Here is a 25,371-nt window from a genome sequence, read left to right as displayed (position 1 = left end):
TGGTAGCTATTCAGTAAATTATAATTTTTATCTGATAATTTCCTGTAAGATAGGACAATTGATTTAGTATTCCACAAATATTAAGCTAATTACAATCTGGGCTTCTTCAGATAATATTTTATTCTTTTCCAAATACCTGTCTAGTGTATCTGTTGATGAATGTGATAATATGAATAGAATTAATGCATTATATTAATATTCCCAAACAGACTGATCCATATTCTGCTAAGTACAAAAAGATCATTTTTGTTTGCATAAAAGGAATAAAATTATGACTAGAACAGACCTAAATCTCCTGTCTTTGGGAGCTCATAAAATGGGGTCGTAAGAGTTTTGACACTGTTTTCTGTGTGATTCACCCAAACTTGGTTATAAAATACTACTTTTATAAAATTTTGTAACCTGAGAATGTGGTGCAGTGGTCAAGTGCTTGAAGGTAAATGTGTAAGATAGAACCTTACTGACCACATTCTACAAGACAGGATAAATTCAATTTGATGAGAATAAACTCAAATGGGAGAAAAATAAAAATCAACTATAGTAAAAAAAATGATGTGAATTAGATAACACAAAATTGCATCTTTGTCATTAGGTAGCTAGGTTTTTTTTTTTCCCGAGTGGAAGTATTTCTTTATATACTTTTGGTTTTTCACTTAAAGAGAATATCAAAGATCTATACATTTTGCTTCTTCATAAACATATGGATTTCTTATGGAATCTTAAAGCCTCCCTAAATGTTTAATCATAGTTTGACAAGTAATTCATGTGTAAATCTAATAATTTCTTTTATAATTGTGATTCTTTTTACTTTTTTTTTTTTTTTAGTAGTGCTTTGTTTCTACTTTACTGGTTATTTGTAACTTATTTTTGCTTAATTTATGTTACCAAGTTTTTCAGTTTTATTCATTCAAAAGAACTGTCTTTGGTTCTATTTTGTTTTTATTTAGTTTAACTTCTTTTGGTTTTTTTGTGATTTTTCCAACTATTTCTGTTCTGAACCATAATCAACATTTTAAGCTCTAATTTTCCCTGAAAGTGATGATTCTGTTACAGCCTAAAAATTTTGGTAGAATATATGCTTATTATTTAGATCTGAGTATTAGTAAGCAATTAAACTATTATATTTTAGAAAGGAATTTCAAGTCTAGGGTCCATAAGAAAAAGTTTAACAGAGTATAGGGAAATAGTTTATTTTCAGTTTTTAAAAATATCAATAATACCTAACTATCAAATTGGATTTAGTTTTGGAAATACATGTCCTTAGTTTTTATATGTGAGCAGGTAAGTGAATAAACTATTAGTAATTTAATTAAAATTTGCAAACAAAACAAGTCCATGATAAAAATAGTGTTGCGGTACTTTGTATTGAGAATTGATTTTCAGAATGATTTCAGGATACTACACAATTTCAGTATTATAATAATAGACTGGCTTAGTTACAGTTATTCTTTGTGATGAGGAAGGAGGTTATTTTTAGAAAGCTTTGTGCAAAGTTGAAACATTTCATTATTTAGGAAATCCACTTAAATGAAATAAATTCTATCACCCATGCATCCTTCTAGTTTGGTCTCCCCTTCCCCCCTTAGTACTTACTGGTCGGATGCATACTACAATCTATTGGATTATTTAGACAATTTGTGACTTCAGAAATGAGGATTTAGACAACTTTTCCAAACAATCATTGAGACAAAAGTATTAGAAAACTAGTAAATCCTTAGAAGTTTGGAGCAGATTTTTTAGGTGAAGAACATACCGTGAAAGTGGATTTAAATCTGTAAATATAGAAAGGAATCTTTCTTTGAGTTTCTCATTTACTCTCAGGAAAATCATCTTGGCTTATTGCCTGTCCCTTTGTAGTAAGGTAGTATAAACTTCTTGTGCTGAGAAAGTGCTTGCTGAGCAGGAGTTTATGGAGCCCTGATAAGTTCCTTTCTTTGAAAGCCTTCTTGGGGAGAACTAAGTAGTGGATAAATGAAACTGTCTGAGTTCCAAATTCAATGAGTATTGCCATAATTAATTTAATATTATTTTTCCTATATTAAGAAAACATTAAATATTAATATGAATGATTTAAATTTATATTTAATGGCTATGTAATGAAAAATATGTTTGCACAAAGGACTGCTAATATATTTTTATATTCTTTTTTTGAATGATTAAAGTGCTTTATGCAAAGGGACTTTTTTGAAATTTCTGTTTTTTTAAAAATCATAGAACATATTAAAAATATAATGACATTGGAAGAGTCTGTTCAACATGTGGTCATGACTGCTATTCAAGAGGTGAGTTATATCATGTTCATGTAAGCAAGAACATCTTTAGCCAAACTGCATAGTATGTGTCATATAAATTTTGTCTTCATATGAACTGTTCTTTGTAGTAGGTTTACTTGTTTTTAGCTAGCAAGTCTTTTTCCCTTTAAAAAATGTCTTGAAAGACTGTTTAGCTAAATTTTAGTACCGCTAGTTCTAAAGCTTTTGATGACTTACTATTGTCAAATTCCTTTAACTCATTTCAACTAATCAAGAAAAACAAGTTAAACAGTCTTCAGGCAGATAAGAGTTTGAGTTTTTCCTCTTTCTTTTCTATTCATGACAGAAGTCATTCCTGAGATTGTAGTTTATATATACCATTTGTATTTTCAGAATGTGGGATTTCTGAAGAGATATGCTGGTACTTCAGTTGTATAGCCTAGTAGCCTGAATTTAAGCTATTCTGCTTATCTCTGGAGAGATACAAAGATTCAGAATTCATAATAATACATTGCTGATTCTTAATATCAGGCTAAGACTCTTAGATGTGAAATGCAGCGGAGATAATGAGAAAATGGGATGTTTTCACGAATATGCTTCAGTCGTCGTCGTCGTCATCTTCTTTGTCGTCGTCTTCTTCTTCTTCTTCTTCTTCTTCTTCTTCTTCTTCTTCTTCTTCTTCTTCTTCTTTCTTCTTCTTCTTTCTTCTTCCTCCTCCTCCTCCTTCTCCTCCTCCTCCTCTTCCTCTTCTTCTTCCTCTTGTTACTCTTCCTCTTCCTCCTCTTCTTCCTGTTCCCCTTCTTTCTCCTCTTCCTCTTCCTCCTCCTCCTGTTCTTCCTCCTCCCCTCCTTCTGCTCCTGATGAGTTTGAGACCAGCCTGGGCTGCAAAGTGAGCTCAGGCCAGCTTGAACTGCATAGGGAAACCCTGTCTCAAAAAGACAAAAAAATAAAGGAACAAAGGAAGGAGATGTTTTCTTTGGCTCATGTTCCATAATCTTAATGTCCTAATAAGCTCAAAGACTGTTATTTAGTTAAATCACTAATAAAATTTTTATTTGAATAATATCCTGAGGATCATCATATGAAGGCAAGGAAAAGCTACGATTTTACCGTTTTTGTAAGGAAATGTGTTTTTGCTTTGTAAGCATCACTTAACTTACTGTACTTAATTTTGCTATTTTAACTTCCCAGTTGATGAGTAAGGAAATAGTGAGCTCTCCTACAAATGATGCTGTTGGAGAATTAGAGCAACAGGTGAGTATTTCAGTATGTGAGAACTGTGTGGAAAATAATAATATGGTTCTTCTATCAGCTACTCCATCAGGGCGGCTGGGGAGATAGCTCAGTAGAATAAATGCTTGCCTGGCAAGTGTAAGGTCCTGTGTTCAATCCCCAGTGCCATAAACAAACAAACAAAACAAAAACCCCTACTCCATCAGGCTTACATGGGACAATGTGTACAGCTGGTGATCTCCATTTTTTTTTTTATTATGTACCAAGAGTTGATAGCATTTCAACGTTTCTTTTGATATTTGGTCTATATCAGGTGACTATACAAATAGTCAAATAATAAAAAATCTAAAAATGGTTCTAAGTTTTAATTATAGTTTTACTAATAAGGCAATATTTTATCATTGCTACTATTCTCTTATGTCATATTGAAGAAACAGCTTAGTACTTAAGAATTCTATTATGAGACTATTTTTGATGCAGAGAAATTCACTCATATACAACTCAGTTTGGTTGTAAGGGAAAGGGCAACTTTCCCTTACAAGGAGAGAAAATTGCAACTTTATACATCTGGTTATTTTATTTTTAGATATCTTTTTTGTCATGAGTATGACTAGTCACCTTAAGTATTTCAAAATATTTTTGATTAAAATTTTATTTATTTTTATTATTTTTAATGTATTTGGTTGCTACAGGATCTTGCTACACAGCTTGGACTCATGGTGATCCTCCTGCTTTCAGCCTCCCCAGCACTGGGATTACAGGCAGGTGCCACCACACCCTGGGGGCAGGGCTGATGTGGCATGTGGTGCCAGGGATCCAACCACAGTCCCTGTGTTTGCCTAAGCTTTCCTATACAAGTGCTTTAGTCTGCTGAGCTATCTTCCAGTCCTAAAATTTTATTTAAATGCAAATATATTTTTCCATTATTTTACTGTGATGAAATTTTAAAAAATAATTCTGATCATTTGAAAATATTTGAAATTTAAAAAAAATACTTCTGATCATTTGAAAATATTTCACAATACATTTTATTCAATACATTTAAAATATTCGGGGCTGGCGAGATGGCTCAGTGGTCTAAAGCACCTACTTGGAACAAGCTTGGCTAAAGCACAGGGACCACAGTTCGATCCCCCAGCACCACATGCCAGCCAGCCTTGCCCCCTGGTGGGCTGAGCTGGCCACACACACACACACACACACACACACACATAATAAATAAATAAATGTTTAAAAAATAAATAAAATAAAATATTCAAATACATTTTATTTCTGTAGAACCTTAGCTTTAAATGTTAATGGGAGTATGGCAGTATTACACACATAATAAAATTAAGATTAATTTGTTAATAGGTAAATTTTAAAACTCATTTCTGGTATGTATGTGTATGTTTTCAGAAGAGTATATTTTTCTGTTTCTGCTAAAACATTTACTATGAATGACATTTTATATTTCAGCTTAAAAGGGCTTTGGAAGAACTTCAGGAAGCACAAACAGAGAAGGAAGAGCTGAAGCAGAGATGCGAAGAACTAGATATGCAGGTATAGACGAGAAAGTCTATGTGCGGACTATCTTCACTCTTGACTTATTGTCCTAACAGAATGAGAGGTTTCATTTTATGGAGAAGACATTCAAAGCATTTTTTTTCCAAAATTTTATTGACAAACAGCAATGAGACAGTTTCAAAGCAAATCGGAAGTACAGTTTCAACAAATAATACACTGCATATATTCTTCTTAGTGGTTAATTGCTGTACAAGATGCGGACTTGAGATCCTATTTACAAACACCATTACAACAAATCATTCTATTCATTAAGAGAATGAAACTATATATCTATCCTAACCACTTTGAATACACAGATACAAAATGGACATTCATCTGTATACCCTATTTTTTCTAAGTTCCATTATTGAATATTATAGGTGTGTAAACTCAGCAAAATATTCTAAAAGAGTCCAGTAGACCATAATAGCCTTGGATCTTCTGTTTAACTGGCAATGTCAGAAATTATTGACCTGAGTCCCCCACAGCTCAACATAACAGCATGGCTTTACTTCCTATATTTCGTCTTCATACTTTTCTACTGGATGGATAAGACCAAGGTAAAGCAGGACCTGTGCAATAAGAGTTGTAGCTTTTTGGTCTGAGAAGGTCAGTGAAATCCCCTCAGGATTTATCCTGAGATCCTGTACCTCAGATTGTAGAACCTTTGTCAGTGCAGCCATGTGGATGAGTCACGGCCATTGCTTGGCCAATGTGCTCTCTGTGAAAGCCTGAGAGAGGGTTTTCTCATTCAAAGCATTTGCTGGAATCTTCAGTATCTAAAAATGAATTTCATAAATAATTTTGCCTGAGTATTGAAAATTGCTGACCTCTTTCTTCGGGAAGATTGTGTTGATTGAGGGATTTCTGCTATTCTGATGAAGACTCAGTTTTGTCTCATACAATGGAAAAATTAGAATAGGTACTTTATAGTTGCTTATAAATATTAAATGAGAACTTTCTGGCTCATGTATGTGTATGTGAGTGTGTGTGTGCTAAGTTTGTTTGGCTAAAGTGAAAATGTGAATGGATATATTTATATATAAATTTATATTCATAAACATGGTGTGGGCAACAACAGTCAGTGTTTAAAGGCATAGACTGTCAAGCAGGCTCCCTGTAGTCATAACCTAGTTACTAGTTGTTTGCCTTCAGTCAGGCAAATGCATTTCTCTATACTTGAGCTTTCTCTTTTGAGGAAAGGAGTCATAATAATATTAACTTAGAATAGTTTTAAGGATTAAATGAGTTATATGCAAAGGATTCATATATGATCTGTCACAGAATGTTATATATATATATATATATTTATAATATATGTATGTGTGATATATATATTTGCGTATATCGTTATTCTATGAAAGTACACTTGATCTTAGCCAAAAGGCCAAGAAGCGATTCTATGAAAGTACAAATGTGAAATTTATGCTATAAGTCTTGGCAATGTCTACAAAAGAGTATAGAAAAAATTAATTGTACTGTCATTTTATGCCATATATAAATTACATTCTCTGTTCAAAAAATGAGCTAGCTTTCTGAATTGTAAAAGGATAAAGGAACCAGTGTTATTCTAGCTAGATGAAATAAATATCTAAAATATGATAAAGCTAGATAATATTTTTATTTTTATTTATTTATTTTGCAGTACCGGGGATTGAACTCAGGACCCTGCACTTGCTAGGCAAGTGCTTATTCTACTGAGCTATATCCTCAGGCCCAATATTTTTAATTCTAGTGACTTTTTTACATAAAGAATAATAGGGTGACTTGGTCACAATGGCTGACCACTTAGGTTAGTGACAGCAGCAGAAATTAAGTCTTCTTACTTTTGTCTTTAAAAATAACTTTTCTGTATTTGGATACTACAATTCTCTCAGATGTAGGGAAATTTTTCTCTGATCTCTTGTGCCTCTTTCCTACGTGCACTGTAGCATGCACACACACACACACACGCACACATGCACACACACACACATCCAAGGAACCTGAAATATGTTATTTTTCTAGTAGGATCAAATTCACTGTGAAGTACCTATCTTACAAAGAAGAGGGGATTGGTCCATTGTGGTGCTACTCATTGCAGGATTTATGTGTAGTTTTTTTGAGAAACTCTTCTTCAGTATAGAATATTAAATTGTGCATTAAAATATATAAGTTCTTGTAATACAAAATGAAGAATGTGTCATCTTCTGATTTCAGTTGAAAAGTTTAGGAATCTCAATCAGAGAGGGATAGAGGCAAGTCATGGTTAAACTACAGAATATATCATCGTAGGAGCTTATGCAAAATGTACCCCCAACATTCCAAATCATACCTAGGTATGGAACTCTACACATTTGCATGTTTAATGCTCTCCTCATGATCAGGTCTGTGATGTTGGTGGCTAGTAGGATCAGCAAGGACATCTTTTCTGGTTGGCTCACAGACATTTTGAACTAGTGGCTTCTACTCAGGTGGACTGGATGACTGCAGCATTTTATTATTCCTTGACAACTCTTCTGCTCATTGTCCAGCTAAAATTCTTATAAAAATAGTACATATGCCTTATCCTTTCCCTCTAGTGTGACTTTATTAATCCAGTCATGTGATCAGGGCAGGATATCCTCAGATCAATGAATGGTAAATATAAAGACTTTTTCTGGAGTAACACACTGGCAGCAGTGAAAGGAGGCATGGAGATAAAAGTCTTTCAGAAGGAATTTAATATGAAGGATTGTGCATGCTGTTGACAGTGCTTGGAGCACAGTGAACAAAGACATAGTTGTGTACACCTGACAAAACCTCTGGCCATGTCAGCATTTATTTACAATGATGATAATCGCTGTGACTGAAGTATTCTGTATGTCAAGTGAGGAAAAAGTAAGGTTTGACTTTACATAGCCAAAAATGTCTATCTTTAGATTTGTCAGTATGCTGGAAATGTATATACAGTGGTCCCTCACTTATTGTGGAGGTTATGTGCCAGACACTGCTGCAATAAGTGAAAATCAGCGAAGTAGCAATGTTGGATTTATTTTACTATTTATATATATTTTAAGGCCTTATAAATCCATTCCACACCTTTATAAACCTTTCCCACACTTTTAAAAACACTTCTAATGTTCTTACCCATTTTCTAAACTTGTAAACCTACTTAATTTTAACAACATACGTATACTGTATAGTGCTACAAAATCCGTCACTATAGTGAAAAATTTGCAATAAATAATTTAGATTATTTTTTGTGAAAACCTGCGAAACACTGAGTCTGCAAAAGTCAAACCACAAAATAGCGAGGGACTACTGTAGACCTGTTTGTGCATACCTGTAAGTGGACGCATGTGTTTTGCTGTGCTGGGGACTTGCATATGAACTTGCTCTGTCATTGAAGTACACTTTCAGCCTCTAGGAGAAGTTTTAAGCAATGATGCACAGGTTCCATTTTACTGACCAATGATTCTGAATCAAGGTGATCATGTTAATTGTATCAGTAAAGATGTTAACACTACAAAGAAAAGTATCTATAGGTGATGTGATGAAACTGTCATGGGCTTAGTGAAAAACTACAATAGCATATATTTGTAACAGAGCAAGAAATCAACCTACATAGTCCAAGTAAGACCTCAAGACACAGATTCTGGAGGTAACATTTGAGAAAGCCATCTAGCAGTATTCCTAAGCATTCCTGAATGATCTACTTCTGATCTTTCAACTGCTTCTGATGTTTCTTCTTATCTAAAAGTTAGAATTTTAATCAAGACACAGCATTGTGACCTAGACGGATAGCAGCTTTGTTTGCTGTTACTATTTAATCAGTAATGCAAGGATTCTGTTGATGCCACTGTTGCCTGGTCACCTGATACACTTTTCCACACTGCATAATATATCATAATTTGTACTCATAAGTACTTATGCATGAGTGGAATAAAATAAATGCTTATCTGTAGCGTATACATTCAAAATCAAGAGTAATGGCAATACCAGACAACCATAACATTGTTCATATGAGTGGCTGAAATAGTGATTCTTTTGCCCTCTGATATTTCAGTAACATAAGCTTTGTTACATGTAAAATTATTTTATTTATTTATTTATTTTTATTTATTACATTTATTTATTGTGTGTGTGTGGCCAGCTCAGCCCACCAGGGGGCGGGGCTGGCTGGCATGTGGTGCTGGAGGATTGAACCGCGGTCCTTGTGCTTTGCCAAGCTTGTTTCAAGTAGGTGCTTTAGACCACTGAGCCATCTCTCCAGCCCACATGTAAAATTATTAAAACTATTATATTAAGTTACCTTCAGGCTTTTTCCCATCTTGCAAGATGGCAGGTGACAAAACTGAGAAGCCAGGTACTAAAGAGAAGAAACCCGAAGGCTAGAAGGCTGATGCTAGTGCCACTGCTTAAAAAGGGTAATGGACAGGCTAAGAAGTCCAAGCAGGGAAAGCCCACTGCAGGTAAAATCCTGTTCTGGTTAGAGGAATTGTTACATACTTCCGATCTGCTATGTATTCCAGAAAGTTTTTGAACAAGAGAAAAATACATAGTTGTTAAATTGAAGGTTGAGAAGAAAAAGGAGAAGGTTCTTGCAAAACCGGTCAGTGGTGATAGGAATGGTGGTACCCAGGTAGTTAAGCTTTGGAAAATTCCTAGATACTATTTGAAGATGGATAGTATCATCTTACACTGAAGATGTGCCCCACAAACTGTTGAGCCACCGCAAGAAACTCTTCAGTCATCATGTGAGGAAACTTCAAGCTAGCCTCACTGCCAGCACCATCTTGATCATCTTTATCAGGCACCACAGAGCCAAGCGAGAAGTCTTCCTGAAGCAGCTCTCCAGTGGCTTGCTACATATGACTAGGCTTCTTAACCTTAATCACATTCCTTTGTGTAGAACTCACCAGAAATTTGTCTTTTCCACCTCCACAAAAATTGGTATCAGCAAAGATAATCCCCAAATACCTCACTGATGCTTATTTTAAGAAGAAGCTGCAGAAGCCCCAACACCAGGAGGGAGAGAGCTTCAATACCAAGAAAGAGAGATACCAGATCTCAGAGCAGTACCAAGTCAAATCAGAAAGCAGTGGACTCACAGATTTTACCAAAAATCAAAACTGTTCCTCAGATCTGGGGCTACTTGTGATCCATTTTTGCTCTGACAGATGGAATTTACCTTCATAAATTAGTGTTCTAAATTTCTTACTAAAAACTTAGTAACTGATACATTTGTTAAAAAGTTACCCTGAGGTTGTGTGCAGAAGGCATATTTGAAGCAAATTAATTTTTGTTTAGATATGAGTCATGCCCAAGATAATCTGTATATACATACAAGTGTTCCAAACTCTGATATCTGAAATGCTTCTGGTCCCAGTCATTTCAGGTAAGGTGTATTCAACCTGCAGTCTTGCCTTTGTGCCCATCCATACATTATGCTGTGCTTCTACCAAAGCTCCTTTGACATGTCTTATGTAAGGATTTACATTTCTACTCTTAGGGTCTGAAGATCAGAAATGATACATTTTTAGTTTTATCTGAATTATTTAGAATTATACATGACATATAATAAGTTGCTTACATGACAGACACTAAATTTAGGAACAGAACATTGTTCTTTACATCATCTGCACAGGGGTAGTTTTCCAACTTGCTTTTCTCCTTTGGAGGTGTTAAAAATAAACTGAGGCATAATAATACAATTTTAAAGAGTGTTTTTGATTCATGAACTCCAAAACAGTGAGGGATCCAGAGTAGCACTGAGGAAACCATTGAGTAAGAGTTTAAAAGTCACATATAGGGGCTGGTGAGATGGCTCAGTGGTCTAGAGCACCTACTTAGAACAAGCTAAAGCAAGCAGAACACAGGGACCATGGTTCAATCCCCCAGCACCACATGCCAGCCAGCCCCGCCCCCTGGTGGGCTGAGCTGGCCACACACACACACACACACACACACACACACACACACAATAAATAAATAAATAAAAAATTTTTTTAAAGTCACATATAGAAGTAAACCAAAAGAAATAATGTGATTGGTTACAGCGGCACAGTTGCCTTACTTTGTCAAAAGTCCCTAGTTCAGTAATTTTGAATTTGTTGGCTGATTTAGACTGAGTAAGCTTAAGTTCTGTTTTTCTTTAACATTGGCATTTATAAGAAGTAACTCAAGCTAGGTTTTATTTATGTTTTCAGATCACTTAAGGTTTAGATCATTTAAGAGGCCTGATTTTGTCTGCTCAGGGATTCTTCAGCCCTGGTCTCAACCTCACCTTACTTTAACAGAGAACAGAAACAGCATTTCTTGGTACATAAAAGGGAGACATAAGTTTTCTGATGCTCCATTCTATTTTATGTTCCATCAAATTTTAGGACACAGAAACATTTCTTTGCAAAACTGTAGCATATATAACATATCTTACTGCTTTCTATATACATGTTTGATTTCTTTTGGCCAAACTTCTTGCACTCAGAATTCTAGACTTGGAAAGATTGTTAGAAAACATATAGCTTAACAAGTTTGTTTCATACCCTAGTCTGTATTAGATTCATGAACTCTCCAACACTAAGAGGATTTTTGCTATTAATCCTTTTGTTTTTGTGTTTGTTTTTTAGGTGACAACACTTCAAGATGAAAAAAATTCACTGGTTTCTGAGAATGAGATGATGAATGAAAAACTTGACCAACTGGATGGCTCTTTTGATGATCCAAATATGGTGGTTGCAAAAAAGTATTTTCATGTTCAGTTACAATTAGAACAATTGCAGGAAGAAAACTTCAGGTATCACTCTTCACAGAAGTTATTTAGTAAGATTGTTTGTTAAACTAGTAGCTAAAAAAATTGTAAGTACTGTTGAGCATATAAGGACATAAATGACTCTTGTTTCATAGTACTTACAGTCTAAGGACATGTAATTAAAACAAATAAGCAGCAAACGAAGGTCATTGGCAAGCCATTCTTAGTTCAAAGGAGTGATTGCTAAATCCAGGAAAGATACGGAATTTTTCACAGAGGAAAGGCAATCCCAAAGTAACTGGAGAACAATGTAAATCTTATACTATAAAGATGATTTTCAATTTACAAAAGAGTTCCTCTTCAAGAGAACATTTCTAAGTGGGTTTCGTTTGCAAGAAGACAAAGTGAACCTTTTACAAACCTTTGACACAGATATACAAAGTAAAACATTAAAAATTGAAATCTCCACATCACCACTGCTTTTCCTCTTGCTTCTGGACATCCTGGGCTCTGATCAAACACTGTACTACATTATGGCACTGTACAGTAAGCACACAGCAGCACTACAGTGACAGTGTCCAGCAGTTGCATAAGGTACTTCTGTGATTTGTTCACATCTATGTAATGCAAGGACCTATATTATCTTTGAAAGTTTGCAATTTGAATGTTCTTAAGTTGGGAACTTACTGTATGTTAACTTTCATAGACATTGATTATCTCTGAACTTACACTGAGCTTTGTATTGTAAGATCTTAGCTAAATGCTAAGCATGTGTACCTTGCTTTTTAAAAAAATATATATATTTGGTACAGGGTCTCAAGCAGCTCAGACTCATAGTGATCCTTTTGCTTTCAGCGTCTCTAACACTGAGATTACAGGTGTGTGCCACCACGCCTGGACCCGGTTGCTGGCTCAGCGTGCTGTGGGGGCGGGGCCAGCATGGCATGCAGGACCTGGCATTGAACACTGGCCCCTGAGCTTGCCAAAGCTGGCACTTAGTCTGTTGAGCTATCTCGCTGGTCTAACTATTTTTTGATAACCTTTTTTACCTAGCAAACAAAAGTTGCAGTAATACTATAAGGATTTCTTTTTTCTTTCTTTTCTGAATTCTAGCGAAGGGTCTACAGGGTGTTCAGGGTCTCACTACTAGATAGGACTCATAGTGATTCTCCTGTTTACAGCCTCCCAAGTGCTGGGATTATAGACACGCGCCACCATGCCAAGTCTCAATCACCATCTCAGCGTGCCCCGGGGCGGGGCCGGCATGGCAGGCCCTGGGATCAAACCCCCGGTCTCTGCACATGCTTGCAGGTGCTTTAATCCACTGAGCTATTTGAACAGCCCAAGGATGTAATTTTTATACCTTTTACACTTGTTATAGTTGTTGCTGTTTGTTTTAGGATTTTGTATATTCACATAGATATACATATATTTTCTTGCTGGAGACAAAGTTGGAAATGGTCCTCTCTATTCCCTGTCTATTTCACTGTGTATTTATTAAAGATAAAAACATTTTCTGATAAACCATAGTACAATATTCAAAATTAGGAAATTTCTCATTCATACAATATTATTACTTAATTCACAGACCAATATTCAAGTTTTGTCACTTGTCTCAAAATCAGGTCTCTTGATAAACTATAAGCTTATTTATTTATTTTGCCTTAAAATCTGAGCTTTGATTGTGAATTATATTTAGGAATGGATTCTTCTTCAGCAGACTATAAATCTGTCACTCATTTTATTTTGATACTCAAACTACTTCAGATTTTGTCAATGAGAAACCTTTTAATTGGTGATATGTTATCTTTCTGAGGGCACTCTTACTTTCAATGAGCCTGCAACAAAATGTTCCAGGCTCATTGTCTTTAACCTATTATAATATGAGTTAATAATTTATCTCTTTATATGCTATACATATTTTAAAATAATTATGTCTATCTTATGCATTTTTTGTCTTTTAAAATTAAAATTTGTTAGATGTAGGATGTACAGTGTTTCAAAAGTAAGGTCAGTAAGTTTAATTTCTTAGTCTATTTGAAAATTAGAGCCAAAAGGTACCTTATTCCTTTAGTCTCCTGTTTCCAGCATAGAATTTAAATATATCATGCTTAGGTCATGTCTAAATAGGAAGACGAATGATAGAAATTATAAATTTCTTTGTTCAAGACTTGAAGCTGCAAAAGATGATTACCGTGTTCACTGTGAAGAACTTGAAAAGCAACTGATTGAATTTCAGCATAGGAACGATGAATTGACTAGTATTGCTGAAGAAACAAGAGCCCTGAAAGATGAAATTGATGTTCTTAGGTATGTCTTATCTAAATAATTATCTTATTTAGATAGATAAGATAGTTTAAGACTTATGTAAATTATGAGTTTGCTCATGGATTCTTAAGCTAGCCTTCTGTCTCAAATATTGATCAATTCTTCTATTCAGGCCTTCAGATTTCATATTGGAAACTAATCCAAAGATGAGACTTTTCTTTCTTTTTATTTGATTTTAAAGAGAAAAAAATAAAACAATAATGCTGTTTCTAAATAAGATAATAGATCAATAATGGTTAATATATTACCTATTATTATCTTTAAAGTAGTCACTCATTTTGGAAAATATAGTCATGAAAGATTGATCAAACAATGTAAGCACATATACTTTTTAATGAACTAATAGAAATTAGTAGTATATATGTCTTAGCTATCTTGTGAATATGTGTGTGTGTGTATATATATTTTTTTTTCTTTCTTCTTTTCTCATTTCTCCTATCCTAGTTGTTCTTTTCTTTTGAGCAGTTTTTCTCCTTTCACAATATCTATTGTACATTTTGGATCTTATTTACTCTTTTAGTTTCTTACACTAGGGAGACTATATGATGTTTATGCATGCAAAGCTGATATATTTCACTTGTGAGTATGGTCTGTAGTTGCATCCATTTACTTATAAAAGCTTGAGTTTATCTTTCTTTATAGCTGAGTAGTACTCCATTGTATAAAAATGCATCTTTTTTTTTTAACATATTTGGTACAGGGTCTCACTATGCAGCTTGGACTCATAGTGATCCTCCTGTTTTCAGCCTCCCCAGTGCTGAGATTACAGGTGTGTGCCACCATGCCCAGACTTGGTGGACCGTCTCAATGTACCCAGAGGCAGGGCTGGAGGGGCATGTGGTGCAGGGCATCAAATCTTGGTCCCTGTGCTTGCCTAAGCAGGCTCTTCATCATTTGAGCTATCTCACTGTCCCTTACCACATCTTTTTATCCATTTCTTGGTTGATGAGAATTTGGATTGTTTTGAAGATTTAGCTGTTACAAATTGTGCTGCTATAAACATGGGTGCATATATATTGCTGTAATATGATGTCTTTATTTTAGGAAAGCACCCAGAAAGCTAGATCCAGTGGTACCTTTAATCCTAGTATTTTAAGGAATATACATACTGATTTCCACAATGGTTGTACCAGTCTCCATTCTCAACAACAGTAGCCTCTCCAGCATTTATTGTTGGTTGGTTTCATGATGATGAGAGTACAATGAAGTCTTAGTGTTGTTTAATATGCATTTCTTGAGTGACTAATGATTTTGAAATTTTTTCATATATTTATTTGCTGTTTATATTTCTGCATCTGAGAAGTGTGTATTCATCTCAGATGCCCATTTTTGGATTGGGTCTTTAAATTTTGGAGACCTAATTTTTTTCAGTTCTTTATGTGTTTTAGATATAAGTCCTTATTCTGAGAGACAGTTGGCTACATTTTTCCCACTCTGGCTTTTCTTTTCACTCTGTTGATGATTTCTTTTGCTGTGGAAAAACTTTTCAATAACATGAGATCCCATTTGTTGATTCTTTGAAGTATTTTCCACAGGATTTGGGTTTTGTTCATGAACTCTATACCTATTGCTGTGTTTTCAAGATTTCTGCTTACAGTGTCTTCCAGTAGATTTAGGGTTTCTGTTTTAATATTTAGATCTTTGCTGCATTTCTTTTTTCTTAATTTTTATGTAGTTCATACAGTCTGCAGGGTCTCACTACACAGATTGGATTTGTAGTGATCCTCCTGTTTTCAGCCTCCCAGACACTGAGATTACAGGCGTGCGCCACCCCACCCAATCTCAAGCTCTGTCTCAATGCACCCTGGGGATGGGGCCTGCCACAGCTTGTGGTGCCGGGGATCAAATCCTGTTCACTGACTCTGCCTAAGCAGGCTCTTTGCTGCATTTCATCTTTAGTTTATTGGATTTTTCTTAGCATTTTGTAAATAACACATTTACCTTGACCTTGTACCCATTATTATATTTTGAAAAGCTTTTTGCATGATGTGTATGATCATAAGTTATATTTTAGCATTTGATATAAAAATCTTCCTATTTCATGGAGGATTTTCTTGGTAATATAAAGTTTAGATTTAATTTTTGCTATTGTAATAACATTACCCAATGAAGAGACTAGACAGATAACTGTATTTTCTGTTAAATTATGATTATGATTATGATTATTTTCATACAGGATCTACAGATTCTCATTACACAGATCAGTCTTGTAGTGATCCTCCTGTTTTCAGCCTCCCAGGCTCTGGGATTATAGGCGCGCACCACCACGCCCAGTCTCAATCACCATCTCAGCACATCCTGGGGTCAGGGCCCACATGGCATGTGGTGCAGGGGTTCCTGAGCCTGCCTAAGTGGGCACTTTAGTTTGCTGAGCTATCTGGCTGGTCCCTGTTAAATTATTTAGTTAGCTATTTTTGCAGATTCTAACAAAACTTTTGCAATAATATATTGTAACAAAATCTATTTGGACCCATACACATTAGTGATATATTTATCTTGTGGAATTCTAAAGAAAAGTTGTATGTCAGATAAATTTTAAATTGAGCCAGCTTGCTTTCTTTTTTTTTTTTTTTTTTTTTTTTTTTTTTTTTTTTTTTTTTTTTTTTTTTTTTTTTTGTATTTTTAGTGAAGGGCCTACAGGGTGTTCAGGGTCTCACTACTAGATCGGACTCATAGTGATCCACCTGTTTACAGCCTCCCAAGACCTGGGGTTACAGGCGCATGCCACTATGCCTAGTCTCAATTGCCATCTCAGTGTACCCCGGAGGCGGAGCCAGCACGGCAGGCCCAGAGATTGAACCCCTGGCCCCTGCACCTCCTTGGCAAGCAAATCTGCTGAGCTATTTGGCTGGCCCTTGAGCCAGCTTTCTAAGTATATCAAACACTTACAATAAAACTATGCTAAATGATATATGAAGCAAAGTTTTCCTATAAACTATAGAATGGCTTTTAGCTTGCTCAGTTATATGTCTTAAGTTATTCCTTTTGTATATTTTGTGCTAAAAACAGATCAATTTATGAAATTTGAGGTCCTTTAAATTTTGATGTCTTTATAACAAAAATTGAACTTCAGATGGCACAAGTATGTTATAGCTTGGAAAATTCATTTTACAGCCAGAAGAAAATTGATATGTGCATATGTCAAATTTATAAAATAATGCTTCATCTCTATTATGACAGGACTACCTCTGATAAAGTAAATAAGCTGGAATCAACAGTTGAGATATATCGTCAGAAGCTACAAGATCTAAATGATCTCCGCAAGCAAGTGAAAACTTTACAGGATACAAACATGATGTATATGCATAATACAGTCAGCTTAGAAGAAGAATTAAAGAAGGCAAATGCAGCACGTACACAGTTAGAAACATACAAAAGGCAGGTAAGAAAATATCTTAGTTATTTAAATGATATAATTGAAAGAGTTCAGCATTATAAATTGCATTTGGTTCTTTAAGAATGATATAGATGGGCTGGCGAGATAGCTCAGTGGACTAAGCGCCTGCTTACGCAAGTGCAAATGCAGAGACCAGGGTTCAATCTCTGGCACCACATGCTACATTGCCCACCCACCCGCCCAGCATGCTGAGCTGGCCACTGAGAGCCAGTGTGGTCACACACACCTGTAATCCCAGTACTGGGGAGCCTGAAAACAGGAGGATCACTGTGAGTCTGAGCTTCATAGTGAGATCCTGCAACAACCAAATACATTTAAAAAAATGATACAGAAAAAGAAGCATTTCAGGTAATAATCTGTAAATTGCTGATATATTTCTTCTATCTGTAATTTTTTTTCTTTAGGGGATGGTCTACAGGTTGTTTAGGGTCTTACTAATAGATTAGACTCATAGTGATCCACCTGTTTATAGCGTCCCAAGAGCTGGGATTACAGGTGTGTGCGCCACCATGCCCAGTCTCAATTGCCGTCTCAGCGTGTCCTGGGGGCAGGGCTGGCACGAAAGGCCAGGGATCAAATTCCTGGCCCCTATGCCTGCTTGCAGGCACTTTAATCTGCTGAGTTATTTGGCTGGTTGGCCCTTTTGTAATTTTAATACAAAGTTTGATAAAAAGAGTTTGACATATCTGGGCCTTTAAACTTTTACTGCCTTCTAAGTTTAAATTTTTAATTATTTGTGCATTTCTGATAATCAGTAATAAATGCCTAGAAGATGATAGAAAATGGAACAGTAACCTCAAATACTCTGTTCTTCTATACATTAGACAACCTAGAAAAACAGAAGGCTGCTTTTTTTTTTTTTTAACGTTCTTGGTTTAATTATTTCAGATTTTATGTTCTTTTTAATCTACATGCTAATCTCAAATACATAAGATTATAATTTTAATATATATATTTTATTTCCAGTCATTTTTTAAAAAATTTTCTTGTCTCTAAAAGACCAAAAATATTATATACTATTATTTACTTTTTTTCTGACCAAAGGTTCAGGACCTGCACATTAAACTTTCTTCTGAATCCAGAAGGGCAGATACTCTTGCATTTGAAATGAAGCAGCTTAAAGAAAAACATGAAGCTTTACTTAAGGAAAAAGAGGTGATCATAACTATATTTGATACCTTTGCTCTTAGAATAGTACTATCTACTAATTTTCTGTTGAAATTGAACTTGATATGAAAAGTTCTATAAAGAGTACCATCATCCTTTTAGATTTTTTATATTTATTTTATTTTTGATAAGGTGTGCATATTAATGTGCTTCAGTATGGTATTCCAGCTTACACAGAGTATACACTGGTCACTTTAGGGCTCCTTTATCAATCTCCTTCACCTTTTAGCTTAAAATCACTGGCTACATTCATGACCATTCTCCTTAGGTTATATATATGAGATAGAATTTGTGGCACTTGACTTTTGTCTTACTTTACAAAATGTCCTCCAGTGTCATTCAAGCTACAAGTGATAGGATTTCATTTGACTTTTATCAGTATATGTTTTTGATACATAGTACTTTGTGGTTATATACTATTTAATGATCATTTTTTTGTCACCTTGCTCTCATCCCCTCCTGTCTTCCTCTCTTTCTTTCTATGGAATCCTTTCCCCATTTCTGAAAATTCTATCTCCCTGTTTCTGATTATTTCTGCTCTGTTTTGCTCTTTAAATTACTTATATTTTGGGTCTTTATCCCCTTGCAATACTTAACCACCTGTGTCTGACTTATTTTACTTATTTTTATAGTTTTAGATCCAGCCATTTTCCTACCACTGGCTCAAATTTACTTATCTTTGTGGCAGAGTGATACCCCACTGTGTGTATGCATATATCACAAATTTAACTCTTTCAGGAAGATACCCTAGCTGAGTCAAATGGCATTTCTATTTTTAGACTTTTGAAGAATCTTCATACTGAATTCCGAAGTCATTGTACTAGTTTACATTCCCACAAACAATGTAGAAGGGTTGTCTTTTCAACCACATCCTTGCTAGCATTTGTTATTTTTGAGTCCTTGATGATACTAAATAAAATGGAACCTCAGTGTTGTTTGATTTGTGCTTCCCTCGTTATCAGAGATGCTGAACATTTTTTCATGTAGTTATTGACCATTTGTACCTATTTTGAAAAATATCTATTCATTTTATTGAACCAGTTTTTGATTGGGTCTTTTGGTTTTAGAAAGCTAACCTTTTTATGTTCTTTATATTTCTAGATATTAGTTCTCTGTCTGTGGAGTATCTAACAATTTTTTTTCAATCTGTATCAGTTTCCTCACTACTGATTCTTTCCTTTGCTGTGTAGAAGCTTTACAATTAGATATAATCCTGTTGTTGATTTTTGGCATTTTTGCTTGTGCAGTTAGAGTTCTTTTCACCAAGTCCTTTTTTTTTTTTTTTTTTTTTTTTTTGCCTCTTTTATCTTCCAGCAAGTTCTGTATTTCTTTTTCTGTGTCTAGGTCTTTAATTCATTTGGACTTGATTACACTATAAGAGAAGAAAGAGTAGTCTAACTTCATTCTTTTGCGTGTGCATAACTAATTTTTGAAGTTTTTGTTGAAGAGGCTAATTTTTCTCCAGCATTATTTTTAGTACCTTTCTCAAAAATCAGATGGTTAAAGGTGCATGAGGCTATTTGCATGTCTTGTATTCCGTGTGTCTGTATGTCTATTTTTGTGTCAGTACCATAGTGTTTTTAGTTCTCATAGCTTTGTAGTATAACTTGAAATCTAGGATTTTTTTTTTTTTGCAGTGAAAATATTTGCATTTATTTTCCTTAAAATCAACTAGCAGGATATCATTAAAGACTAACTGAGACCTTCAGACATTCTTTGGATCTAATGCATAATTACAGTAATCACGTTCACACCTATATAAAAATTCAAAATGAGAAAGTTACTCTTAAAATCATGTGTCAGTAAAACCTGCCTGGAACTTGTTATACAATATACGTGACATATATTGTAACACAAAATTTCTTGTAACACAAAATTTCTCATAACACACATGAAAAACAGAATAATTTATATTTATAAAAAGTACTATTGTTTTATGAACAAAACTCAGAAAAAGTGACCAGAGTATGATAGGGCAACTAATGCCCTGGTTTCTCAAAATCCTTCACAAAAGGAGGTAAGAGTCATAAATTAGGAGTTCAAGGTTTGGTTTTTAAATGTCATTTTTTCTTCTTTTTCTTTTCATCTGCTTCCAGCTTGAGCTTAACTTCTTCAGCTGTAAGAGCTCCAAGTTTCTTATTCTTTGCTTTCTTAACCTTTTCTTTAATGGCAGCCACATCAATTTTAGTTTCAGTGGAAGCTTCTTTCGGTTTTTTAACTGGCTTTTCTTTAGGTGGAATAAATGCTTTATTTCTTTCTTCTTGTCTCTTACTGAGCGCTTCTGCTTGTTTAGCCTTTATGGCTTCCATTTTCTGCCGCTTCTTCTGATTTGCCTTCAAAAAGTATTCTCCACTGGCCAATTCTTTGTCAATCTGGCTTTCTGGCTGTGGTGGTGGGAATGGTGTGTACTCTTTCTTAGCAGTTTTCTTCTTTGGTTCTTTGCGTTTGTTCACGTTTTTATGTTTGAACTGTGGCAAAAATCTTTCCCAACTTTGTGATCGTAATTCAGAATCTTTCGCCAATTCTCGTTTTATCATTAAGGTTTTAATATTATAAATTGGATGTATATTCTTCATGGTATCTAAAACTACTTTTCGAACCTCTTTTAAACCACTAAAAGGTCCAATGGCTGAGACTGTATTTCCCTGAACCATAACATAACAGTTCGTTAAGAGTTCCAAAGCCTTCAAAGTAGATCCTTTGGGACCAATAAGTCGCTGTCTTCTTTTTACAAGTCTTTCTTTATTTCTTACTAAAGAACCTATTTTGATGATGTCACATGCAATATCATCCTGAAGAATCCGTACTGCCTGCTCAAATGAAACACTTCTTGCTAACAGTTTTATCAGGTCTCTGGCCCTGATGATGATGTAGGGATCAAAGGTCTTCTTTGTAGTACAGACAGTCATGCTGCCCTCAATCAAGTCCAGGGTGGCCTTGATGTGGTGTTCATTCAAGGCCTTCTGCACTAAGGGCCAACACTCTTTCAAGTAGGCCGCTCTATATTTTGGGAACAAAGCTGCAAAACTGCTTTCCTCCAAGAGTCCTCTGGGATTGCCCTCTTTAGAAAAAGCTGGTTCCTTCCAACCATCAGGTACAGTGAGGAGTTCTGATTCATCTCGGTTCTCTGGCTTAGGTTTCAGGGTGCGAAATCCATTTCTCTCAGCTGCTACCAATGGTGTGTTTTACGCGGCGGACGCCATTTTCAAACCCGAAATCTAGGATTTTGATGTCTCCTGTTTTTCTCCTTTTATGTAGGATTGCTTTGGCTATTCTGGATCTTTTTTGGTTCCATTTAAATTTTAGGATTAGATTTTTTTTAGTTCTATAAAATTACTGTTGCTATTTTAACTGAAATTGTGCTAAATCTATATCTCCTTTTTAATAATGTAGGCATTTTGATAAAAATGATTTTTGCCATTCCAAAACCAGATACCTTTCCATTTTCTAATGTCCTTTTCAACCACTCTTCAGAGTACTGTAGTTTTTGTTATAGAAATCTTTCATCTCCTGAGTTAGATTGATTCATGTGTGTGTGTGTTTATATGTGTATGCATGCATATATGTATATGTGTATGTATGTAATTTTATGGAGTCATTTTCCTGATTTTTTTCATGATAAGGTCACTAACTTCTTTTTCTTGCCTGATTGTTACAGCTGAATTTTTGAGTACTGTATTGAATAGGAGTGATGAGAGGGGGCACCCTTTTTTACTCTTGATTTTAAGGGGAATACTTTTAAATTTTTCTCCTTTCAGCATGATGTTGGCTGAGGATTGGCCATAAATGACTTTTATTCATTCCATACCTATTTTCAGTAGGGTTTTTCTGTATCATGAATGGGTGCAAGGTTTTATCAAGGACTTTTTGTGCATCTGTTGAAATGTTTTAAGTCCTTTGTATTCTACTTATATAACTTACTATATTTCTTGATGTACATATATTGTACCATCCTTACATCATTATGATGGAGCTGGCTTGATCATAATACATGATCTTTTAAAGGCTTGGTTGGATTCTATTTACAACTTGATTGTTGCATGTCTTCCTCTAGGATATCTCCATTAAGTTTATTTTATTTTTTTCATGAATCCTTGTCTGGCTTTGGTAAGATGGCAATGTTGACTTGAAGAATGAGCTTTGCAGTGTTCTTTTCCTTTGAATTTAATGGAAGAATTTGGGGAGTATAGATATTAATGCTTCTCTGAAGTTCTAATGAAACTCAGCAGTGAGTCCATTAGGACATGGGCTTTTGTTGCTGTTGTTGGTAGTTTTTAATTACTTCCTCAGTTTTATTGCATATTATTTAAATACAACATATTCATATCCTTGTGGTTTTATTTTAACAATTCATATGTACATTGGAATTTCTCCATTTCATCTAGAGCTTCACATTTATTAGAATATAAAGTTTTAAAAATAGTTTCTTTAATCCTCTGGATTTCAGTGCTGTTTGGTTTTTCACTATGATTTTGTCATTTTCATTTCTTTTTTAAAGATTTTATGTATTTGGTACAAGGTCTCACTATGCAGGTCAGACTCATAGTGATCCTTCTGTTTCAGCCCCAGCACTGGGTTTACAGGGGCATGTGCCACAAAACCCAGTTTTGGTGGCTGATTCAGGATGCCCAGGTTGGGGACGGCACAATATGCAGTGCCTGGGATTGAACCTAGGTCCCTGTGCTTTCCAGGCAGGTGCTTAGACCACTGATCTATCTCCCCAGGCTATCATTTTCAGTTCTTTTAAAAACTTTTTGTTATTTCTTAAAGAGAATACAAAATGATAAAAAAAAAAAGAGGAGAAACTATACAGAATTTCATTGAACAAAATAATAGATATTTGATAATTGTTGTATTGCATAATGTTATGTTTAAATTAGTTAGATTGCCAGTTATGAAAATGAAAAATTGATTTAAAAAGTAATAAAAATTTATAAAGATAAAAACTTTAAGCATTAAGAAGAGAAAAAGTACAATCAATTGAGAAAAGGAGACAAAATAAATTAAGAATTATCTGTTCCTTTCCATAGGTCAGCAGAAATACACAGTACAGTAGTCCAAACCATCCGGCTTACATACATAGATAAATCTCTTTCCCCACTCCCTCTCTTGTCCTCCTCCTTAACTCAGTAACTCTTTCCTTTTGAATAAGTTCATTCCCTTTTCATAGTATCTATTGTACCCTTTAGATTTCATTTTCTCTTTCAGTTTCTCACACTATGAAGACAATACAATGTTTGCACATGCGGGTCTGATTTGATGGATAAAGAGATGCTATTTTTACACAATGCAATATTATTCAGGTATAAAGTAGGATAAATTTGAGTCTTCTGTTGATAAATGGATACAAGTAGAGAACACACTGTTAAGTAAAATAAATCAGACATCCATTATTCCTATGGGCACAAGAAAGAAAGAACATCCTTATGGCTACAGTTCTCTAAATACATCTGATAGTTTGTGCCATATGATTTCTGTCTCTCACAATGAGTTATTAATGGGGAAACACCAACTGAGTACTCCTTTCCATAGACCAATAGAAATCTGCAGTACGATTAGCGAAGTTACCTCATGTATGTGTATAAAAAAAACTTTTTTTGGCTGGCTCAGCCCACCCTGAGGGCAGGGCTGACATAACATGCGGTGCAGGAGATTGAATTGCAGTCCCCTAGTGCTTGCCTAAGCTTGCCTAAGCAGATGCTTTAAACCACTTAAACCACTGAGCTATCTTACTGGCCTGTGTGTGTGTGTGTGTGTGTGTGTGTCTTTTCCCTTCATTTTTCCTTTTCTTCATTCCTGGTTTTCCTTCTCTTTGAACAGATTCTTTCACAGTATCTATTGTATCTTTCAGATTTTAATTACTCTTTCAGGGTTTTACACTAGTAAGACAATATGATGTTTGTACATGCATGTCTGATTTACTTATCGTTATGGTCTCTAGTTACATCTGTTTACCTATAAAAACCTTGAGTTTATCTTTTTTAAAAGCTGAATAAATACTGAATTGTATAGAAATACCTTATCTTTTTTATCCATTCCTTGGTTGATGGGCATTTGGGCATTTGGTTTGTTTACAAGATTTAGCTACAATAAATTGTGCTGCTATAGAGATAGGTGCACATAAATCACTGTGGTATGATATTTTCAGTTCATTTGGAAAAATATCCAGGAGGGAATATCTGGATTGAATGGAACTTCTAGCTTTTGAAGAATTTCCACACTGATTTCCTTATTAGTGGTACTATTCTGCAGTCCCACTAACAGTGGAGAAGGGTTCCTTTTCCCCATAACCCCTCCAGTATTTTTTATTGGTTGGCTTCTTGATGATAGCCATTCTTTCTGGGGTAAGATGGAATCTCGTTGTTTTAATTTTCATCTTTTGAATGACACAATGATTTTGAACATTTTTTCATGTATTTATTTGCCATTTGCATTTCTTAATTTGTAGAGTATATATTCATCTCAGTTGCACATTTTTGGATTGGGTCTTTGAATTTGGTTGGCCTGATATTTATAAATTGTTTATATGTTCAAGATAGAAGTCCTTTGTCTGAGGAACAGTTGGCTATAATTTTTTTTCCAATTTATAGGTTTTATTTTCACTCTGTTGGTGATTTCTTTTTTTTTTCTTTTCAAAGTTTTATTGATTAAACATATAGCAATGAGACACTTTCAAATCAAATCGAAAGTACAGTTTCAACAAATAATATACTGCATATATTCTTCTTAGTGGTTAA

General features: G+C 34.8%; 2 protein-coding genes across 2 annotated transcripts in view; one reads left to right on the top strand and one right to left on the bottom strand.

The window, feature by feature from the left end:
* Hook1 (hook microtubule tethering protein 1) overlaps window positions 1-25,371 on the top strand; it is a 134,449-nt gene that overhangs the window by 68,133 nt on the left and 40,945 nt on the right. The window contains exons 6-12 of the mRNA XM_004626418.3: window positions 2,215-2,282; window positions 3,444-3,506; window positions 4,944-5,027; window positions 11,621-11,787; window positions 13,912-14,052; window positions 17,251-17,452; window positions 18,512-18,622. Coding sequence (XP_004626475.1) covers window positions 2,215-2,282; window positions 3,444-3,506; window positions 4,944-5,027; window positions 11,621-11,787; window positions 13,912-14,052; window positions 17,251-17,452; window positions 18,512-18,622 — 836 coding nt within the window. The remainder of the gene's footprint in view (window positions 1-2,214; window positions 2,283-3,443; window positions 3,507-4,943; window positions 5,028-11,620; window positions 11,788-13,911; window positions 14,053-17,250; window positions 17,453-18,511; window positions 18,623-25,371) is intronic.
* LOC101575765 (KRR1 small subunit processome component homolog) lies at window positions 20,420-21,837 on the bottom strand. The gene is given in 1 exon segment (XM_012513660.2): window positions 20,420-21,837. A coding segment is annotated over 1 exon segment (1,143 nt). The 3' UTR covers window positions 20,420-20,694.

The sequence above is a fragment of the Octodon degus genome, unplaced genomic scaffold, assembly GCF_000260255.1.
Source record: "Octodon degus isolate 3935 unplaced genomic scaffold, OctDeg1.0 scaffold00015, whole genome shotgun sequence".
NCBI classification, from domain to species: domain Eukaryota; kingdom Metazoa; phylum Chordata; class Mammalia; order Rodentia; family Octodontidae; genus Octodon; species Octodon degus.
Note: the sequence above shows the minus strand (reverse complement) of the source record. Positions and strands in the feature narration are given on the sequence as shown.